This window comes from Leptonychotes weddellii, chromosome 1 (genome assembly GCF_054177405.1).
Source record: "Leptonychotes weddellii isolate Sample4059 chromosome 1, ASM5417740v2, whole genome shotgun sequence".
Lineage (NCBI taxonomy): Eukaryota > Metazoa > Chordata > Mammalia > Carnivora > Phocidae > Leptonychotes > Leptonychotes weddellii.
In genome coordinates, this window is record NC_138369.1 from 120,585,024 (window position 1) to 120,608,011 (window position 22,988).

General features: G+C 38.8%; 2 protein-coding genes across 4 annotated transcripts in view; both read right to left on the reverse strand.

Moving 5' to 3' along the window:
* Nucleotides 1-203: 203 nt before the first annotated feature.
* Nucleotides 204-7,511, reverse strand: CRYGS (crystallin gamma S). The gene is made up of 3 exons (XM_006743233.3): nt 6,274-7,511; nt 1,015-1,257; nt 204-571 (listed from the first exon to the last, which is right to left on the reverse strand). The coding sequence occupies exons 1-3, from the start codon at nt 6,352-6,354 to the stop codon at nt 299-301; spliced, it is 597 nt and encodes a 198-aa protein (XP_006743296.2). The 5' UTR covers nt 6,355-7,511; the 3' UTR covers nt 204-298.
* Nucleotides 7,512-7,899: 388 nt separating this feature from the next.
* Nucleotides 7,900-22,988, reverse strand: part of TBCCD1 (TBCC domain containing 1) — a 20,225-nt gene continuing 5,136 nt past the window's right edge. For all 3 annotated transcript variants that reach the window (XM_081831140.1, XM_081831146.1, XM_081831151.1), the window contains exons 2-8: nt 22,225-22,603; nt 18,711-18,866; nt 14,956-15,322; nt 12,939-13,125; nt 12,300-12,797; nt 11,102-11,252; nt 7,900-9,042 (exon numbers count right to left, since the gene is read on the reverse strand). In XM_081831140.1, coding sequence (XP_081687266.1) covers nt 11,123-11,252; nt 12,300-12,797; nt 12,939-13,125; nt 14,956-15,322; nt 18,711-18,866; nt 22,225-22,560 — 1,674 coding nt within the window. In that variant the 5' untranslated portion in view covers nt 22,561-22,603 and the 3' untranslated portion in view covers nt 7,900-9,042; nt 11,102-11,122. The remainder of the gene's footprint in view (nt 9,043-11,101; nt 11,253-12,299; nt 12,798-12,938; nt 13,126-14,955; nt 15,323-18,710; nt 18,867-22,224; nt 22,604-22,988) is intronic.

Genomic DNA, 22,988 nt, shown 5'->3' on the forward strand with positions numbered 1-22,988 from the left:
TCTATACCAAACTTACGCAATGAGAACCACCACTTGGCAGTATGATTTTCTAACCTTTCAGTGCAGCCCCATCCTGCTTGGCACAAAGTTACAGATTGGCCATCTGAAGGATGAGTTGCTTTGTGTAACTGCCCACTGTGGTGGGCACTATTTTACTGGCCCCTAAGAGTGTTTAAGGAGAAGCATTACAGTCAACAGTGGAATGCATGCCAATTGTTTTATTTATGATGCCTACTTGGATGACAAGGCTAGCCAGCATGTGGCCCCCAGGGAGAAGCCTGTGGCCCCATCCACGTCATTACTCCACAATGCGGCGGAAAGACTGCACGGCTGGGGAAGCTGCACCCCAATCGATGGGCTTCCGGTACTCCTTCTTGTCCAGAAGGTACTGCCTGCCACGGTAGTTGGGCAGCTCGTAGAAAATCCAGACGCCGTCCAGCACCTTACTGGAGTGGACCTCTCTCATGTGAAATTGCTCCATGATAGAAGGGCAATCTTCAGTGGTTTCGTACATCTGACCATTAAAATCTCCTTTCTCAAAGATCTGAATCTTATACTGGCCTCCACTAGACTGGAAAAACAAGGGAGGAAATAAACAATGATGATTATGAAAATCACCGACATGTCAAGAACTCCCAGAACGCTGTGGTTCAGAACCCACCATCTTGAAAGCCAGATGATCTGATCTCCCATCCCCGCTGTGCACTGACCAAAACAGCTGACCTTCGGTAGGAAAAACTTAATGCCTTAAAGTACTCAGGAGGTAGAGAGTGCGCTCTGGAAATAATTCATGTATTCAGTCTTGTGATGAACTGACTTTAGGTTTTATGTAAGCCTCAGCAGCCAACAGAAGAAAACACTGCATTAAAGGGTAGGAAAATGTTAAGAAGATGCTTCCACATAAAAGTAAAAAAACAAAAAGGCGGGGGGGAGTAGGGGCAAGAGAGACAGAGAAGAGCCGGAGCAGGTGAGCGAGCGAGCAAGCAAGCGGAATCCAGCGGGCCCCAGACTCACCAGGTGAACAGCTCGGCAGGAGCTGAGGCGATCATTGAGGCCCATCCAGTGCTGGTACTCGGGGTACTCGCCCCGAGGTAGGATGTACATGTAGCCCGCGAAGTTGGGCCTTTCATACACGGCCCAGGTGCCTCCCTCCACTCGAATGGAGTTGCAGCGACTCAGGTACATGTGGAAATCTGCACAGTCGCAGTCACAGTCATAGTGGCGGCCTTGAAAGTGCTTGTCCTCATAGAAAGTGATCTGAAGGGCAGGGTGGACCAAGAGAAGAACTGGGGAGTCAGGAGGCTTTATTCATAAAAAAATAAAGACCAAGAACATAATCCCCACTTTGAAAATTCCTTTCTCTTCGATTTTGAGGAGGAAATACAGAACTCTACCTCACCTCACAACACCTACCTTCTGGCAGACAACTTTAGTTGTCAACAACAGGAATGAGAACTTTCTGAAGGCTTAAAATGAAGCAAAACAAAAGAGTGCCCTAAGATAAGCCAGACCCAAGTTCATGGCTTCCTCCTTTTTGTTCCCATAACTCACGGTACTCATCACATAAGAAAATAAATTATTCACTTATATATCTCTCTCCCATCAGACTCCTAGACTTCTTCCTGGGGCAAAGACCAAGCCTTATTTAAGCTATGGACCCCTGTATCCTGCACTGGACAAACCCACAATAAATGTTGGATGACGATGAGTGAGTTCCAAATGCAGGCATTCACTGTAGGTGATAATGGAAGATTAATATAGAGAAAAATAAAACGTACCTTAGCTTTAGAGAGCTTATTTTAGATGGATGTGGAGCATACACATGACAATATTTTATGTTCTGTATTATTATTTTATTGCCAACAGAGTAGTTACAAAGCAACAAAATGACAAGTCAAGAATGTTCTTTGCCTCAAACCCTTTACCGAGTTTTCTCCCACAATTTCTGGGGTAAACCTGAGACCTCTAATGGCACGGCGGTGCGCAGCTCTGAGAACCGGGAAATAATAAACCTGGGCTCTTGAGCTGCATCTCTACCGTCAGACTCACTACTTTAGGCAAGCCGCCTCTCTGGGCTCCTGCTTCCCGCTTGTCAGAGGAAGGACTAGACTAGATTGAAGCCCTGGCTGTAAAAATAAAACGTTCCTATTTTCAACAGGAAATAGAGTTCTCAGGCACTCCTGGGGCTTCGTGACGCAGTTTCTGAAAACCACCAGACCAAATAGACTGTAGAGTTTGCCCCTTCTTGTTCTATAATTCCACACTCCAAGATAAATGCTAGTTTATCATTGAAACGGAAAGCAAGGTGTCATGGAGTCAAGCAGTTAATTCCCCAGCGTTATGCTGCCACCTTGTGGCTAATTTGCGTTATCGGTTTAGAAGAAAACCAGGTCAAGCATTTCACAGGAAAGGAGTAGAGCCAGGTGGCCCTGAGAGGATCTCTGTCCAGGGGCAAAGGAAAAGGATTACCTGTTCAAAGGAATAAAAGAACATGGCCCACTATAGGGACAAGTAGTTCCGCAAGCTTGGCGCATATAGAGTCTGCGCATATAAGAAGTATTCGGAAATAAAGCCAGCAGCCTGCTGCGGATGCCATGCTAGAATCCCTCTGGTGATGATGCGCGTGGAAGCAGGTGGTTGCTATGGGTGTGGTGAGAGATGGTGTGGGCCAACCAAATGCCAACTGCTAGCTGAGGACACGGAGGGAACAAACGGTCAAAAGGAATGGAGGATTTGGTGACTGATCAGATGTAAGTAATGATGGAGAGGTAGAAACCAAGAATGACTTGCAAAAGGCCATAAAACCTCAGTGTTTTCTACCCCAGGGGAGACTTTCTAGATCATAGCCTACTGATGGTTATTTCCTTCCACCTTAATCTATCCTGCTTGTCTCTCTCCTTCTGTTTCCTGTTCCCTACGAGCTTCCTTACCCCTGCTCAGCACTAAATCATCTACTTCATTTCCTTTCTTCCCCTCCCAAATTTCTCTTCCAGCTCCATTTCCCACTTCAGCATAGCAGATTGAGAGCTACATGGCATCCCAGTCTACAGATGAAAACAAAATTGCAGCACTACCAGTTACTGGCTCTGTGACCTTGGATAGGCCACTGAACCTCTCTCTAAAGCTCTGGCTCTTCATTAGTAAAACTGGATAACAATATCCACTGCAGAGGACTGTTCTGAGGAGGGATAATCCAATAAAGCACTTAGTTTAATCTGGTTCATAATTGCCAATAAACTTTTGCTACTGTTGTTACAGATAAAGAAGTTAAGTGACTTGCCTAAGGTCAATAGCTAGTTACAAGTTCGTTGCAGGCAAGTGAGTGGACTGCTGTGCAAAACTCCTGGTTAGTGACCTGTGATTCATTTTATCTTCTCTCCCTTTGCTGTCTTCCCGCCTGCACAGCTAACTCTGTTCCACAAACACCATTTACTCTCTTAGTAATGGAACAACACTGATTCTGAGTCTGAGAAGCTTTCCCCAAAGCCCTGTGGAAAGATCTTTAGGAAAACTAAGGTAACTTCACTAAGAATTAATAGATTCTAAACTCCTTAATTTAACTTTAATTCAAATTACCTTTGGTTTTTGGTCAATTTGTCACCCAAAAAGGAGGCTTTGCAAGGGATATGCTATAGGAAATAAAGTTAGTATCTTTTTTACTTGAATGTTTCTCACACTTAGTGCCCCCTGCTCATTTGCCTGGCTAACATCTATATACAGGATGTTCTATAAGGTCACCTTGCTGGCCACCCTTCCAGCAGACTAGCCAGCCATTCCAAAGCTGAAACAAAGTACTGTGTTGCCATGGAGCCATTACTGAGCTCCAGAACCAAGCTCTCCTTTCAGTGGGACACCTTCCAAATCTCAGAGCCTAGAGAATGTTGAACTTCTACTCAATTTCCATTTGCAGAAGGACCATGAAATCTACTCTATGGTAGATTTGCAGAAGGACCATGAAATCTACTCTATGGTGAGCTGAGACTCTTGGGCAAAAAAAATTTGTAGAGAAAGCTCAGAAATAGTGCTGGAGATTTCCCTAGAAATTATTACAAAATTCCTCTCATTTTCGTTTAGTTTTTGAAAAATAGCCTATTAATCCAATATAGCACAAAGAAAAATGTTGAGTATTCCAGAGGTAACAAAACCAAATTTCGTAAAATGCATCGTTTTTGCCAAGCCTATAACTCTGACTAAATTGCTAGTAAGATGGCGGGAAAGGGAGAAGCAATAGAGAAAGAGATTAACTTGCTTTTTTGGCCTAGTAAGCAAGTTAGCTAACCACCATGAACAGGGCAGCTACAAGAAATAAGAGAGCACACTATTACTACTCTGGAAATCTTTGAAAGTGGGGGCATTTTCATCTAAGAGGGTTCTTTTTCTTTTTAAAGATTTTATTTATTTGAGAGAAAGAAAAAGAGAAAGAGAGAGCACACAAACAGGAGTGGGGGCAGAGGGAGAGGAACAAGGAGACTCCCCGCCAGGCAGGGAGCCCAACACGGGGCTCAATCCCAGGACTCCAGAATCATGACTGGAGTCGAAGGCAGACGTTTAACTGACTGAGTCACCCAGCCGCCCCAAAGAGGGTTCTGTAACAGTCTTCCCTCAAGGCACATGGATATTCCTCTAAGGACTTACAATTCTTTTCAGTGGGATTTGCATGGCATGCTTTCAAGAACCTCAGAGCACTAAAGACACTGTCTCATTTTTCTCCCAAAATCTTTTAGATGACGAGTATGATTATTAGTTTTATTTTCCAAGTGGAAAAAAAATCAGGCACTAACCAATTCTGGAATAAATTAACAGGTGCCTCCTGACATGATGTGATGGGAAATATTTGAGGTTGCCTATGTAACTTTCTGGCCAAAGATGGTTAGTCTGAATCTAAACATTAGGAAACAATCAGACAAATGCAGATTTCAGGACTTCCTACAAGACACCTGGTCTGGACTTTGAAAAATGTTAATGTCTCAAACTACAACAACAGAAAGGTAGGGCGACTGTTCCATATAAAAGAGGCTAAAGGAAAAAATGGTTAAAGAAACATGGCAACCAAAGGTAATGCATGATCCCTGACTGGATCCTATATCAGGGGGAAAGCCAGCCATGAAGCACATTTGGGGAAGCAACTGGGGGAAATTTGAATATAGTTTGAATATTAGGTATTATATTTATTACAAATTTGGGGGACAAGATAATGATAATATGTTTATTTTTGGAGATACATGCCTAAATATGGCCAAGGAATTAAGTCTATTTACTGTCAAATGGTTTAGTACAAAGAGAGAGACAGACACCCAATATAGCAAAAGGCTAACAATTGGAGAATATAAGTGGTGAGGGATATGCAAGTATTTAACACTTCTTTCTTATTCTTCTAAGATTCAATGGGTTTGAAACTTTTCGAAGTAAAGAGCTGGGGGGGATGCGGAAATCAGGCACCAATGGCTTTGCCTTACACTCACTTGTCAGTGGAAGAGCTAAAATAGAGAAATGAAAGTAGAATCCCTCATTCCTAAAGCTCTGCTTAAGAGATCAATTTCCAGTCCAACAACTGTGAATCAAATATTTGAGAGGCAATTTTCCTAATGTAAGTAAGCACTTTATTTCAGGAGATGGGTAAGAGTAACTGCTTGAATGAAATGGATATGTAGGATTTAATTCACTTGAATGGTCTTTTAGAACATTACTGGTGGAGGCTAACTTTTACAAAGCAGATTTTTTTTAAAAAAAGATTTTAATTTTCAGTAATCTCTACACCCAACATGGGGCTCAAACTTAAAACCCTGAGATCAAGAGTTGCATGCTCTACCGACTGAACCAGCCAGGCGCCCTTCACAGAGCAGTTTTTAACTAAACACTAAAAGTTTTCTACTCCACATACTCCTTTTATCAGCATGTCCTATTCCTGGGGAAAGTCACAGAACATTGGTTCCTGGAAGGCAGAAATCATGATGATATTTAGCTGTTATATACCTGCACAGTACTGAACATCGCCCCCCACACAAAGACAAGCCCTTAATAAACTGTTGGGGAATTCTGTCCGAGTAGAAAATATAATGAGCGTTTTTTAATCTTCTCTCCCAATCCCAGCCTTCAAACCACTATCATACTCACCTTCAGGCAAAGAAGAAAAGCTTTTCTCCACCTTTCTTTTAGTGTATCTTTAGGTACATTGGAAAATAGGAAACATTCCAAAAGAAAGGAAACATTGGAAAGAAAGGTACAAAGGAAAAGAAAGTGGTAGGCTATAAATCAGTATGACTGCTAACTTACCTTGTTTCCAGACTTAGACATTTTGGTGCATAGATTGGTTTCCCCAGTGCTGGAATCCGGAATAGCTAGAGAGAGAGGCATAGAGACATTTATAGTGCGCTGGTTTCAAATCAAACTAGTAGGGAAAGCTTAGTCATGAGAATAGGATCCAAAAATTGAGTCAGTCATTTAGAGGCTATTGATGGTTTCTAGAAAAACAATTGGGATTATGAAATAAAGGAAAGCTTCAGTACCCCTTCTAATGCTTACCAAGCCTTGCTGCATTATAGACTTTGCTGAGTCAAGGCACCAAAACCCAGCCAAAGTTTTCCAAGTTAAAAACAAAGAAGTCCCCCTTATCTGGGCAATTTGGTTTTCTAGCAAGCCGCCACCTTGAAATCCTCAGTGTCTTTTTTTTTTTTCAATAGAGCTTGCGGGAAAGTCAAGAGGCTACCCTCTAATTCTGAACAGAAGTGACATGTTCCAAAGCAACAAAATGTAGTGACTACTAAACACAATGCATGATCTTATGTTTGGAAAATGTCACTACAAAGGACATTTTTGGGAGGATTAGCAAAAATTTTAATCCAGACTGTATACGGTGCCATTGTGAAATTTCCTGAATTTAATCAATTTAATAATTTGTACTATGACTACATAGGAGAATGTCTTTATTTTTAGGAAATACATGCTAATGTCTTTAGGAGTAAAGGTTTAAGATGTCTGCAACCTACTCTCAAATTGTTGAGTGGAAATACTACTACTGTGCAGAGTGGTAAAGTGAATGTGACGTCACGTTAGCAAGTGGTAAATCTAGACAAGGGGTTTGTGGGGATTCAGATTCTCGCAACTGTTCTTTATGTTTGAAAATTTTTCAGGACACACACACACAAGTTCTAATCCACAAGAAAGAGCTCTACAATATGTAGCCTGAGGGACAGAAAGCTACTGTGAGAATTACGGTCCTACCAAGGTTGAGCTAAGCCCAATCTGCCGCCTGCTTGGTGGCATTTTTTCTGCCATGATAGCCTATGGGAACCTGTTCAGAGGTTCTCGGCACCTATTACACCTCTGACTTTTGGAATGAGATTACATTTTATGTAAATTCAAAGAAACAACAAATCAGTCCTTCTCCATTTTCATTTTCCTGGTCAAGTATATTCTTCTTAAAAGTCCATCTTCCTCATGTTTTCACTAATAAAACTATCCAACAAATAGGGTGCCCCCAAGATGTATTATGGTCAATTCAGAAAATGGTAAATGTGCCTTGATAGGAAGATTATTGAGAAACAAACTAGTAAGTTATGTGCTTAGCTTTCTGAATTTGGTAAACTGGAAAGTATCTAAGTGATACCATTAATTTCATTAAGCAATAGCAATTTCCAAAACACACTTGTTACTCCAGTGTTTCTTTATTGAATTCTCTCTTGAACTTCATCTTAAAATAAAAACTATGAAAACCTCAACTAGAATTAACACACATTCTGAGAGTTAATTTTCACTTTAGATCAAGCCCTTTTTTTGATATAATTACTAAATCAATGACCAGTGAGCATACAAAACAGTGTTTATCAGTGGATTCATTTAATAATTTAATAATTATTTAATAATTTAATAGTTTTTTCCTTTATCTTAAAGAATACAGCCTTCCCAATCAAATGTAAACTTTATTTTGATATAACATCACAAAGTGACATTCGTAACTGAGAGGAAGAATACATGACCCCAAAATGCCCTACTTTAACATGTGGATTATTTTGAGCTAAAGGCAATGAAGACCCTGCAGATTCAAGAAAAACATTTCCTTAACTACCTAAAATAATTCAGATAGGGAACCTGGCCCAGGAGAGCTATCACCAGAGGGAATTTTTAATCTGAATGACCCATCTGTATGACAAGGCAAACATCTAACTGCCACACATCTGCTCTTCTTAACATCCTGTGAATTACCCTTTGGAACCCCAGGCCCATATTCCATTCCTTAGCTCAGGGTGGCATATAAGCCAACTGCCTGACTTGTTCCTGGACTCATATTCTTATGAGGCTCCCATAGATATCTAATTAAAATTGTTTTTCTCCTGTTAATCTGTCTTATGTCAATTTAATTAATAGACTAAAGCAAAAAGAATCTAGAAGGATAGAGGAAAAATTATTTCCTCCCCCATAAAACCTTTTCTAAAATTAAAAGCAAATCTTTATCTTTTTATCAAAAGAAGAAAATTACTTTTTAGAGTTTGCTTATTGAAAATTTGAAGCAGAAAATGAAAAATACACAATTTCATTGTTTCATACTTTTAAGGACTAAAATATCTTTGTATAAAACTATTTCTGCTATATTTATGCACCAACAAACTATACTTTCATTCCAATTATTTTTTAAAAGGAGTAGCAATTTCCTTTTAAATAGTTTCAAAGAACTATAAAACTCGTATTTAACTCTAGAAAGGATGAGACCCTTTCATCATACAAATTAAAATGTGAAATTTAATTGCAAATCTACGCTCAGTCACTTTAATATTAATATACAATGAAACTGCCTTCCTCAACTTCATTTTGGCAACACAAAGATGAGCTTTCTGATGTTCTATAAACAATACGTTTATATAATAGTCAGAAGTTCATCTAAAATTCGACCTAAACAGTAATACATCAGTATGGAATGGAAATCAAGGAACGGTGTTAAATAGGAAGGAAAAAGCCCCAATGTCTCTTAAGCAGCAAGAGCATCTTCCCAATTTAGTTTCAAGACGTGTACCATCTTCCATTCATCATCCTCCCGTTTGCAGGCCCCTTAAGATAATAAGAGAAAAATATTAGTAACTTAATTTTCTACTGCTTTCATGCAAATAATAGGAAAAAACTTGTATTTACAATATCATGTAAATCAAGGCCACGTGAGATTTTAGAGTGTTAAATACATAAGGTTTTAAAGTTAATTATATTCCTTTTTTTCTGAGGGTCACTTTAGTTCATAATAGAAGAAAAGACATGAAAAAGTGGCAGGCTATCGGGATTAGCCTCAACTAAAATTTCACCTTCTTATAGTTCCCATTTCCTTTGGATAATCCCCATCAGATTCCTAATTCTTAATCTCAGCATTTATAAAATAAGTATTATAAAATTTTTTTTGTAAAAAGTAATACACAATTTAAAATGCAAACAATCTATAAACAATAAAGAGTAAGTTTTTGCAGTTTTGGAAAACAGTTCAGCATTTCCTCAAAAAGTTAAACCTATAACCTTGCAATTCTACTTCTAGGTATATACCCAGAGAATTGAAAACATATGTCCACACAAAAACTTGTACACTAAAGTACCTAACAACATTATTCACAATAGAAGTGAAAACAACTGAAAAGGAGAAACAACTCAAATCTCAGATCAACTGATGAACAGATAAAGTGTGGTATATCCATACAATGGACTATTCCAGCCATAAAAAGGAAGGACGTACTGATGCAGGCTACAACATGGATGACCCTAAGGCCATGATGTTAAGCGAAAGAAGCCAGGCACAAAGGCCACATGTCCAATGATTCCATTTATAGAAAATGTCCAGAGTTGACAAATCAAGAGACAAAAAGTAGATTAGTGGTTGCCACGGACTAGAGAAAAGAGAAGATACTGGGGGTGGAGGAATGAGGACTGACTGTCCATGTATACGGGCTTTGTTTTTAGGGTGATGAAATGTTCTGGATTTGTCAGTGGTGAAGGTTGTACAAACTTGTCACTATGTTAATAAAAGCCACTGAATCCTTCACTTTAAAAAGGTGAATTTCATGGTATGTAAATTCTATATCAATAAAAATTAAGAATAAGTTTTTAATCACCCTAGACATCTAGTCTCATTCCTCAAAGACAAACACTTTCAATAATTTATGTCCTTTCAGAAGTTTTTAAGGCATATAATTAGCATATAAGTATGTGCGATAACCCCTCTCTTTTTTCAAACACACAAGGCAACATTTTACTCCTCCTCTTCTGCCTTCACCCCTCCAAACCCCCAGCTTAGATTCAATATCAGCACCTACCGGTGGTAAACAAAACACCTTACCAGTGTTGTATACCAGCTTTTTTTTTTCAAGTTTTTTTTTTTATTATTATTTTTTTTTATTGTTGTATACCAGCTTTTGATCCTTGCCAGTCTGATAGAGAAAAAATAGTATCTTACATTTCTTTAATTGTAAGTAAAAGTATCTTTGTGTTTGTAAGTATTTTTCTGTGAATTATTTGATATCCTTTGTCTGTTTTTCTATTGTTAGTCTTTTAAAAGACTTCAAAACAGAAAAGTAAACTAATTTCTATATTGAAGAAAGAATATTTTATATTTGGATTAAATGACTTCTAGTAAATTTGTCTGTATCCATGTTCTCTTCTATTGGATCTGTGATCTTCCAGAGTTCAGTATTCAAATCTTCATTTGGATTAATTCTGGTAATTTATTAATGCTCATGTACAATTAACAAAGATCAGTTAACTTAGTTGATTTGTGTGTGGGTGATGGGAAAGATGAGAGATGTGTTAGAAAGAGGAAATACAGCTGAAAGCTATGTATGGGGAAAGTAGTATCTTTGGACAGTACAACCTGTACTAGGCAAGAAGCAAAGAAGACAAAACTTGGCCCTTACATTTGCCCATTATTCCATAGGCTCCACGTATGGAATAATTTGGTTGGTCTTCACTCTAAAATGCGGCAAAAATGGGTATATAAAGTCTGTATATGCTAGTGGGTCTGGTGGAGAAAAAGAGGCAGTGGCCAGTAACATAATATTCTGCACAGCTTTTTTGCATGCTTGTAAGATTTTCCCAAGAAAATTTGTTCTAAGTGGTCTACGTTATAAATGCCCACCAGTGTTTCCATGTAGAAGTCTTATCCTGCTGCTTGTTTGGAGCCTGCGGCAGGGGGCACAAGACTGTCCAGCTGTTGGCGATGTCCTGTATTAATCAACCACTCATAAAACTTATTCTCCACAAGTACCTGGAACTGCTTCCTTTGATCCCTAAAAGTGCCATCAAGAACAAAAAGAATGTAAGAACACTAATTCATGTTCATTTTACTCCAAGTGATTATAAAGCACTTTAATGGGATAGACATTAAATTATTTCTAGTTATCCATTTCTTCCCTCCAAATAACTGCTCTGTTCAGTTCTGTACACTGCAGCACCACCACTCCCCACCCCCTAAAAAAAAAAAAAAAAAAAGATCGGTTAGATACAATATAAAAGTATTCTGCCCAGTCCTCAGCTCCTATCCAAACACTGCTAATTCTTCCAGGTCCAACACAAATTCTAATTCCTCCATAAATATTCCCTGACTACCCACACTGATGTTTTCTGAATCTCTATTAACAATAACTGTTAACCGTGTCCCTGGCTTCTAGAGTTCAAAGACCAGTACCCTTGAAATAAAATATTGTGGTAAACATAATAAACCACAATCATCTACTATCACAAGCATGTAATTTAAAAATAAGGTATTTTGGCATCCCAAGTTTAGGAAGCATATAATTTCAGAATAAAAGACAAAATTTTAAGCGGACTAAATTTAGCTTTGTTTTAAAACACTGTGCTTATTTTTCACATTTTACCATGGATTAGGGAAAACTTGGACAAAAACTAGCAGTAGTCCACGGAGCAGCATTAGGAATCCACCCTCGGTGAGTCTGTCTGTGGTATGGAGGAGTCAGGAGATCTGTATTTCGAACAAGCCCCTTGGATGATTGATGCGCAACCGAGGTTGGGAACCACCGATATAGTTAGAGAATTAAAAACTAAAACCAATTCATGTAAGTATTAGATCAAGTGGATATGATCTTTCATAAATACAAGTTGTTTATCTATCAACTAAAGCTTCCAAAAAGAAGGGAGTCTAATTCTTGAGCAGCTACTTGCTCCCATCCCCCAACCAAACAACCTGGAATACTGACCTTAACAAAAGACACATTACATCTTTTTTATTACTTTAGTACAGCTGTAAACATGTACAGACTAATTTGTTTTCCCATGGAGTTTTACATAAGACAAATTCTTCTCTAGAAAACACTCACTTTGTCAAACGAGCCTCCTTCACAGTTTTCTGCCAGATTTGTATCTTCTGTTCTCTTTGACCCAGTGCTTTCTGATATGCAGATGGAAGACCCCCAGGTATCTCTGTTGTGTCCCCTTCCATTTCAAAGGGGATAATAAATACATAAAATTCACAAGGTGGTAAGAGTCGGAAGACACTTGTGTTGCAGTTCTCTCGGCATACAATCATTGGATTATCCCAATAGTTAGGCACCGTAGCGAGGCCGGTCCTGGCCATGTGATCCTCCAGCATTGGGTAATGGGTATGAAAAGGGGCAAAGGTTACTGCCTGGTTTCCAGAGAGAATAAGTGGGCGTGTAGGCGTCAGAATGTGAAAGATGCAGCCTGTTGTAGAAGAGATGGACAAACGATGGCAAACAGCAATGACTTTAACGTTGTCACAGCTGTGGAGGTGAAGAGCAGTCTGTACAGGGCCCAAGACGAAGGTGCTATTCCTGCATTTCTCAATGGTCACAGATCTGAAAAATGAAAAAATGAGGTAAATTCCTCTGAATGAGAGGAAGATCAAAAGAATATTTGACTACAAAATTATTCTCTGATGGCAAAAAAGGATCAATCCTAGTCCAAAGAAAAGATCAAAATATCAGAACTGTGCTTACCGTAAGGGAGAGAGCAGATATATAAAAGATTCGTTGCACCGATGAATCTTTACATGTGCCCCCACCAGAGTATCTGAGCTCTTGGCCAAGGTCTGCTTGTAAACCTGGCTCATCACCACCATGCGGTGCATCTTAGGGGCCACATGCGTATTACAAGCAATCTTAGCTCTTTTGGTCGTCCCTTCAACTATTTAAGAAAAATATAAATAAATGAGATAGTTTCAAATCAAAGAAAAACCACCATATGAGGTTACATACGTCTAGGTGTGTAAGTGTCTAAAATTAGATACATGTAAGGTTTGGAAAAATGTTAGATCCGGGCATTGGGTAAAGAGGTGTTTGCTATACTGTTCTCTGTGTTTTTCTGTATGTTTGCAATATTTCATAATTTTTTGTCATAAAAATTTTTTAAAACCTCTAGCCCATTCAAGATTGCCTACAGATCTAAGATTTTTTTTTCATGTGTATCTTTCAAGTAATGTGCCTAAGGTCATATGGCTAGTCACAGAGCTGGCCCAACTCAAATATCTTCTCCAAGTTGCCCTAATTTATCATCCCAATCCTTAAATAATCTCTTTAAGTCACCATAATACTAATTTCAAACCCCTCCTAAGCTACTTACCACATCATTCCATGAATTCTATTTGGATTCATGCCTTTAATCCCTACACATCGTTAGTAACTGAGAGCACATCTTCCTTTCACACACAGTGCCTTGCAGAAACTGACACTCAAAAACTGTGTAGGGGTTGTTCCCACAATACAGTCTCGCCGTTATGTGACTGGCTTCTCACACTGTACCTCTCTGAAAGCCAGCAGGACACCCCTGTAAAGAATACTGGCCAAATATGAGGAGGTCGCGTAAGTACGCTACTACTTTAAAAAAAAAAATAAAAACAATTCTTATTGCTTCCTTTTATTAAATAAGTAATACATGGTTATTGTAGGCAATTTCTAAATACTAGTGGTAAAAGAAGATACAAATTATCTGTGATCCTATTATCCACCTCCACTAACATTTCAGTATAATCCTAAGAGGTTACATATCCTTTTTCCTACTAGTGACTACTGTAACAACATTTAAAAACTTGTTTGAGCCTATATTCTTTTATCACCATCAAGAATTATGCAGTATATCCTATATATTTATGGGGCCCTTCAATATCTGGAAGTCTGTGACCTCTTACTAGAGCAATAGCTTGGGTGGATATAGAATTCTTGGATCACAGTCCTTTTGCTTGAGAGTCTGTAGACATTGCTCAACTATTTTGTTTTTTAGCATTATAAAAATTTGACACAAAAACTGATTTTTTTTAATTACATGGAACTTATTTTTTCTTTATCCTTGAAATTCAGAGATTGTGGAAGTATATTCTATGTTTTTTTTTTTTCCTTTTTTCATTAATTTTGGCTGGCATTTGTCTCAGTGTAGGCATCTACTTCTCTTTAAACTTATACTTGGGCCCCAGAAGTCATACAGCCCCTGAACCTATCCCGTTAGCCATCGCTGGACTGTCAAGAGTAAGTATCTGATGCAACCAAGGCCGGATTTTCTCTACTTTAGATTTTTCTAAACTGGAAATGTCAAGTTAATCTGTTTGTGTCTGTGTACCTAAAATGGACCCCAGTTTTACACCAACTCTCTGAGGTTGTAACTGTGGAATGGCCAAATCCGGCTGTGGTGCAGAGAAGACAGGAAGGCCCTCAACAAATGAGCACGTGAGAGGGTGAGGGAGAAAGTCAGAACAGAGAAATGCAGAGCAAAGTGACAACTGACTGAAGCTGGAGTTCCGTTAACTGCCAACAGAATGACCCGGACTCTGAAATCAGCTCTCTCACACTACTGCTGCCTTGATGGAAAAAGTCCTAGACAAAAGAGAGTGGTTCCCTTTTCCTCTCTTATGGTAGCAATATTTTGTAGGTCTCCAGAAGAGATGTGATTATTAACACACCAGAAAACACTAGGTTCCTTAACTTGTCATTCAATTTAATATAGATTAAAATACTGAAAAAATACCTTGGTGAGCCCAAGCCAATTTCTTTCCAGACTTAAGGCAAGCAGATGTACCAAATGGATTCCCCGTCAAACAGGCTCTCAACCAGGCTTCCAGCTTGTAGAAAGAAAAGGTCTTAGAGATCCTTGAGAAGCCACTTTCTGCATGCAGTGGTTGCCACAGAGCAAGTTCATGAAGTGGATATATCTTCCTGGCTCTACTCACTGTACCTTCAATAAGAAAGCTGAGGGCCACAACAGCTTCGCGAGAGACTAGACTACTATGGGTTGAATGAAATGATGCAGTGAGTTGTTCTGGATCTAAAAGCAGCTCAAGGAGATCTGACAGATGATCACAGACAAATGCTTGGTGACTATAATCATTCCAGTTCTAAAAAATATCAAAATAAAGCACTCTTAACAGAACAGATTTTACAAGACCTGAAAATTTTGTATTTTAATTATTTTGTATTTTAATTATTTTGTATTTCTACTTTGCCTCACCTCCTAAAAAAGCATTTAAGGCAACAATATAAACCTTATAAAGATTTTTTAATATTATGTGATAGGTATAAATAGATTCTCTCCCTTCCTTAGGTAGTTCAAAAGTAATACTATAGCTAACCCTTAGTGTGTGCCAACCACAAAGTGTTGTACAAACTTTAATATATTTAATCCTAGCTACCATCTTGCAATAGATGCCGTTACCATGCCCATTTTACAAATGAGGAAATGGAGATATAGAAAGGTTAAGAAACTTGCTCAAGGTCACACAGCTAGTAAATACTCTTAAGTTTCAGATCTAACATAAAAATAGCTACCTTGGACATTCATTTGATGAAACACTGGGTTTCTTTATTTACCTTCTCGTATTACAGGAGGAGTTTCAAATTCCACTGGATAGAACAATGCAACTGACCTTACAGTAGCTAGATTTAAGAGAAGTTATCACTTTTGGAATAAGCTTTGAGTTGGCAGGTGTCTCAATGACTTGGCTCATTCATTTGACAGATATTTCGTGAATATCTCTTATGTGGTATGAGCAGTGTTAAGTGATGAATTAGGCAAATTGAATAGGACATAGTTCTTGTCCTCAAGGAACTCAGAGCCTATGTAGTGGAAAGACAATACAAGCAACTGTTGCACAATGAGATAAGAACTACAGCAGAGATCTGTAAAGACATGCTATGAGCCGGAGAGGAGTAAGGAACCCCTCTGGGGGGAAAAAATCATCATGGAGTGCTGTTTGAACAGATTCTTGATTAATGTTGTTAGTTACACAAACAGACAAGGAAAAAAGGCATTCTAGGCCTATGGAATATGATACGCAAAGATCCATAGCAGTAAAAGTACCTGCCGTGTTCAGAAAACTGGAGGTAGGGACCAATCATGAAAGGCCTGTATGAAACACTAAAGCATCTGGGCCTTATTTTGTGTGCCAGGGACTTTAAAACTATTTTCTAAATAGCTATACCTTTTCTCTTTTTAATAAACTCTCATCTGGATACCATAGAACATGTCAAAGCAGGGCTGTCGCTCTTCATCTCTCTTACTTCATCCCCCTCACCCATAGCAGGCTCTGAGGTGGCTCCATGGAGCACAAGATGAAAACAACAGTGACAATAATAATTACTGATGGGAGTTTTGACAGGAAACAGATATAATCCTTCTGCATTTAGAAAGTCCAGTGTAGTAGGTGGAGTGGAGACTAAAAGCAGGTGACCATATAGGGCCTAATTATAGAAATCAAGCCCCCCCCCGCCCCGAATGTCAGTATGGCCTATATAAGAGGAAGAAAAGAGACAGACTTTATTTTTATTTTTAAAGATTTTATTTTTAAAGTAATCTCTACACCCACTGTGGGGCTTGAACTCTCACAACTCTGAGATCAAGAGTTGCACGCTTCACCAACTGAGCCAGCCACCCAAAGAGGGACAGATTTTTAAATTAGAGTTATTTTGGAGGCAGAATAAGTAAGACTTGACAAAAAACTAGGTATGGGTGCTGAGAGAATAAGCATGGGTAGCTGGTGGTAACCTTCTCTGGCTTCGGGAATATAAGTCAATTCAAGTAAAGGGAGATTTTACTGTAGAGACACACAGTCATCTCCCAAGCTGAAGTACAGGTAGGCCTCATCAGAACTGGACCTGGAAGGCCACCTTGGGCCTGGTACTCTCTTGCCAGTGTCTCTACATGTCTGTTCCATTCTATTCTCTTTCTCTGATTACCTCAGAGTTTCTAATCCCTCCTAACTCCAGGTCACTTATAAACATGCTGGCTATTCTGGTCCCAGTGCTACCTGAGCTGCCAGCTCAAGCACCCAGCACAAACTGGTAATTTCTTCAGGTCCTGGGGGCACTGACTGGGCCATGTCATCAGTTCAAACCAGACCAGTTTCAAATACGTACCTGTGAATGGGTTACTCTAGTCAAGTGTCCATCTCTGGTCTAATCAGTTGTTGGGAGAGGTCATGTTATAGCACAAACTGAGAGTCACCATTTACTGATGCCTACTAAGCAACAAGTCTCATGCTAATGCATTACTAAATTCTCACAGCCACTCAGAAATAGGAATTATCATCCCCATTCATAAAAGGCAAGCCAAGGCCTAGAAAAGTTAACCGACTTGCCTAAAATCATGTGATATTAAATGGCAGAGCCAATTTGAATGCAGACTACCTTAGTTCAAAACACCATCTCTGCACGGTGCCCATTCAACAGGAAGTAAGTGTGGAAAGAACAGACAATAATTGGCCTAATACATCTGGACTTGGACATTCTGAATTTAAGGTATAGAGAGGGCATCTACATGAGGAGGGAAATCTAGGATAGAGACAAACTTAGGAGTCATTGAGATATGTGAAGTCACGGGAAGAGAAGAATTATGTTTTAAGAATATGTCTAGCGAGAAGACAAAATTGCCCCAGGCAGAATCCTGGGGGAATAGTGGCCTGTAGGGGCCAGTGGGGAGGCTCATGAAGAGTGAGAAGAAAAACTGAGAAGCACAACCAGGAGGGAATCGTATCATGGAACGTAAGGGTGGACGGGTTTACTTGAAAAAGGAGATTATAAAAGTGCCAAATATCAGAAAGGTTTTTGTTGTCGCTGTTTGCCTCAGAACATTTTTAAAGAACCTGCACATGGCAGTAATACTGAGATCTATGTTTTACTTAAGGTTTTTTAGAATACCTTTACATAAACAGGTAAAAACATTTCAGTTTTCTTTACAAAAACAGAAAGAAGAAATAACACAATTTCTAAAACTCACAATGTGAGGCAGTTAAGTTTAACTTCTATGTTGTTGCATCATATAATATGACACAAGCATGCTGAGCTTAAGTATATCAAAGCACATCACTTAAACATATGAGAAGATATTTTTATAGAAATATTTTTCAGTAGATTTCAACAGACTTTGTAAACACTACATCTTCTCATTTATCCTAACTTAGTCTAAAGTAGATTCAAATTCATTAACATTTGCAAAAATGAGAATGCTAATGAGAGTACAGTGAATAATTTGCCCCCGGATCATGAGATTTTTGTGTCACTGAAGGAATGAATGGAAAGTACTTCTCTATACTGGGACTAAGATTGCAAATATTTATTTTGTTTTATAATAAGGAAAAGAAACAAAAAAGCAAAAAAAAAAAAAAAAAAAAACCACACCAACAAATGATTGGCTTATATAAGTAATCCCAACACAATTTTTAATGAAGGCAAATCATCTTCCTCATAAATTGTCCCTTTCAAAGAAGGAGACCAAAATTTAAACAGTACCTTATTATGGCAACTGGATTTTTCAGTCAAATCAGGAGACTGAGATCTATTTCTGGGACTAGGCCACTCTTCTCCAATCAAAGATGTCCTCAGGGAGACCTTGTTTAACTGCTGTATGTATAAGAAGAGCAGAAACTGTAGGGTGTTCACTGAAAGCTGGCCAAAAAGAAAAGAGATGATGAATACATGTCCTAAACCACATCAGTTCCTAGTCTACAGCTAAGTAGATACAGTAAAATAAATTCACAACAGTTTGCAAATCCTAAAAAGAAAAATGTAGAAACTTGCTAGCATTTGATATGTATGTTTCTGATACAGATATAGGAGTTTCTAAAACTAATTAAACTGGAGTCACTTACCTTCTCAGAAAGCTATGTAGCATCTATGGCCATAGACATTCTCTCCCCAAAATCGATGAAGAGGAGGATGAAGTACATATTTTTTAATAGTATTTCAGAAGTTTAAAATTGCAGTTAAAATAAAAAAGACAAACTTTAGTCACTTGAATAAATAAATGGAAGAAAGGAAGAAGAAAATTTCACCAAAATATTCAGTTTAGTCTAACCTAAGGCTCACAGACTTATCAAAAAAAATTTAGGGTATCAATGCAACATCTGAAATTGTATGTAATTTTTTGGTGTATGTGCATTTTGTGGGGGAGGAGGACTCAGGTTTTCATCAAGTTCTTAAAAGAGTGTTTGACTTAAAAAATACTATTGGTCTGATAGATGTTTATAAGTCATTTCTTATTTGAAGAAAGGTATTGAAGCTCAGGATTTGAAGCTCATGATTATCCTCATATACCCATTCCCATACACATACAGGAGACACAAAAATGTAATACATTTGGTACTACAGCTGTATTCACCCTGCTTCCCAACCTGGCTAAAAATTGCTAAACTAAGGAATTGAAAAATACACATTCTCAGGACCACCTAGATCTATTTAATCAACTGTCAATCAGAACCCCATGAATCTACATATTTTTTAAAATGCTACTTTCTTAAATTTTTTGAGATAATTGTAGATTCACATGCAGTTGTAAGAACTAATAGAGAGATCCTGTGTACACTGTATCCAGTTTCCCATCTTGCAAAGCTATAATACAGTAGCACCATCAGGGTGTTGACATTGATGCAGCCAAGTTACAGAACATTTCCATCCACACAAGGATCTCTCATGTTGCCCTTTTATAGCCACAACTACTTCCTACTTCCCTCCCACCCTCACCCCTTCCTTTATCCCTGACAATCACTTATCTGTTCTCTATCTCTCTAATTTTGTTATTTCAAGAATGTTATATAGGGGCGCCTGGGTGGCTCAGTTGGTTAAGTGACTGCCTTCGGCTCAGGTCATGATCCTGGAGTCGCAGGATCGAGTCCTGCGTTGGGCTCTCTGCTTAGCAGGGAGTCTGCTTCTCCCTCTGACCCTCACCCCTCTCATTCTCTCTCTCTCTGTCATTCTCTCTCTCTCAAAAATAAATTAAAAATTAAAAAAAAATTTTTTTTAAAAAAAAGAATGTTATATAAATGGAATTATACAGTCTATAACCTTCTGGAATTGGCTTTTTTTTTAATTTTTAATTTATTTTATTTTTTTTTAAAGATTTTATTTATTTATTTGAGACAGAGAGAATGAGAGAGAGCACATGAGAGGGGGAGGGCCAGAGGGAGAAGCAGACTCCCCGCCGAGCAGGGAGCCCGATGCGGGACTCGATCCCGGGACTCCAGGATCATGACCTGAGCCGAAGGCAGTCGCTTAACCAACTGAGCCACCCAGGCGCCCGGAATTGGCTTTTTTTTTAAATCAGCAAAATTCCTTCATTTTATACATACTTCCATTTAACAATTATTTGTTATATTATCATTATTCATATACCTTCCTCTTCATGAGACTGTAAGATCCTCATCTTTTTCATTTTTATATTCCTAATAACTAGCATAGAATCTAGCACATAATAAGCACTCAAAAAATCTGGAGCTTCTTGAAGGTTTTATTAATCTCTGTATCCAGCATCCACTACTGTACCTCATACATAGTAAGCACTTAATATTTAATTAATGAGTAACTATGTCCTTCCTCTCTTGCCAAACTTTTCAATTTCCAAACCTTGTTTAGATATTACCCCATGTGGCACAGAGTGGCTAGATACCAACTAAATACCTTTTCTTTTCTTCCTGGGCCCGCATTTAGATGGCATTTCTCAGCCTCCCTTGAAGTTAGACATGGTATAACTGGGTTACGGTCAATGGAATGTGGGTGGATTGACATACACCACCTTCAAATCTCCCAAAAACACTCCACGAAGTGAAGGACTCTGAGGCCCTAGTGGGCATGACTGGGGCAAACTGTATTATACCTGCAATTATTCACTTCCACATCCTCTAGGAGGCTTATCCATGGCCATGGGATTGCCCTACCTACTGTGAGGTAGTCTACCTCCCCATCTTCCTGATTTTAGATACAGACATATAACAAAGCTTTAGCCAATGGAATGAAACTAGTTACAGTTTATGTCCCATCAGAGCAAAAGAAGCATCATGAGTTTTCTCCTGCTCTGCTACTCTTCTCTTCTGTCACAGAATAGGCGTTAACTATACAGAATATGTTTCTTTAGCCTGGGTCCCCAAATGAGTAGACACATAGAGTCAAGCCATAACCTTTAGCTCTAGCTAAAGTACAGGCTGCACGTAAAATAAGCAAGAAACAAACCTTTGTTACTGTAGGCCACTGGAATTTCATTTTTGTTTGTTTTTAACTGCAACAAAGCTAATAAAATTGTGGCTTCAAGAGATAGAAGATGACTAGCTCCCTGAGTCATTGCTTGGACAACAGCAGCCTAGAGACTCATCCAACCAGATGCCCTGTGTTATACTGCTGCATGAATGAGAAATAAACTGTTACTGTGCTAAGCCACTGAAATGGCAGGAATGTTTGTTACTGTAATGAGCCTACTCTGATTAATATACTTTCTCTGTGAAGTCTTTCCTGATCACCAGAACTAACCATTCTCTTCCCTATCCTATTTCTGTACTTTATGCACACTTTCACTACTATACGTTCTACACTGTCAAATAGCACTTTTTTTACACACCAACTTCCCCTACTAGTCTATGAGCTCCAGGAGGGCAGAGATGCTGTTCCAGTCATCTTTGAATCCCAGCACATAGCAGATGCCCACTTAAAAATAGTCAGATTCTCTGACTGTAACGTATCAATGACTCATAATCACTCACTCACCTTAAAATGTTTTTAAAGTCAGTGAAAGCATTTCCCTCCTTCAATTACAGGGTTCTTGTAACATTACTGCTTTGGAAGTAGGTGAATAGAGATTGCTAAGTAAGGGCTAATTCATTAAATACTGCCCAACTGGAATGGTTAAAAAAAATGGCACTCTGGGATCACAATAGCCATTAACCTAAAACCACACACTGTGTACAGCTAGTACAAAAATTAAAGATAGTTTATTTCTCAAAATAATTAAACACACATACAAATACATATAAATCCATACCTGATTTCTTTGCTTTTCAACTTCATCCTCAGACATGCAGTTGGACAGAATCTCAGACCATTCCAGGCGCTCCTCTGGTGTCTTTACTGCAAGACTATCAAATATTTCAAAGTAAAGCCACGCCAGATCCTTAGCCAACTGCAGCTTCCCACATGCAATGTGCCTCCATGTAGACCAGTACAGGCGTGGGTAAGCTCCTTCTGTGGCCCGGGTTCGCACATATGTGGATATCTTCCTGAGATAGTGAAGACTGAACTTGGACGGAGGGGGGACCTGCAAGGCACCCACTATAAAGGGTTCTGCTTTCACCCAGAGGAGAACTCCGGACTGATCCATACTATCTCGAAGGACATCTGTGTGATAAGGCTTCTTGGCATACCTAGGAAACAGAAGTTTTTTCACACACTGATTTGAAACAAAACTCATTTATACATGTACTTTTTGTTGTTGTGTTTTTGTCTGTTTTTTCCATTTATACATTTTATTTAAGGTGGCCCCCTCCCTTCACTATTTTAAGATGTACTATGTCAGTTTAAAAAGCAAATCTAAACAAACTGAGGGTTGCTGGAGTGGTGGGGGGTGGGAGGGATGGGGTGGCTGAGTGATAGACATTGGGGAGGGTATGTGCTATGGTGAGCGCTGTGAATTGTGTAAGACTGTTGAATCACAGACCTGTACCTCTGAAACAAATAATACATTATATGTTTAAAAAAAAAGAAGAAGAAGATAGCAGGAGGGGAAGAATGAAGGGGGGGAAATCGGAG

What these genes read in the sequence shown, in the direction of transcription:
- CRYGS (XM_006743233.3), bottom strand. Translation starts at nt 6,354, where the DNA reads ATGCCTCTCTCTCTAGCTATTCCGGATTCCAGCACTGGGGAAACCAAT. An exon ending in TGTCTAAGTCTGGAAACAAG is followed by an intron (nt 1,258 to 6,273) that starts GTAAGTTAGCAG and finishes CCTGCCCTTCAG; the next exon opens with ATCACTTTCTATGAGGACAA. An exon ending in CCTGCCGAGCTGTTCACCTG is followed by an intron (nt 572 to 1,014) that starts GTGAGTCTGGGG and finishes TTGTTTTTCCAG; the next exon opens with TCTAGTGGAGGCCAGTATAA.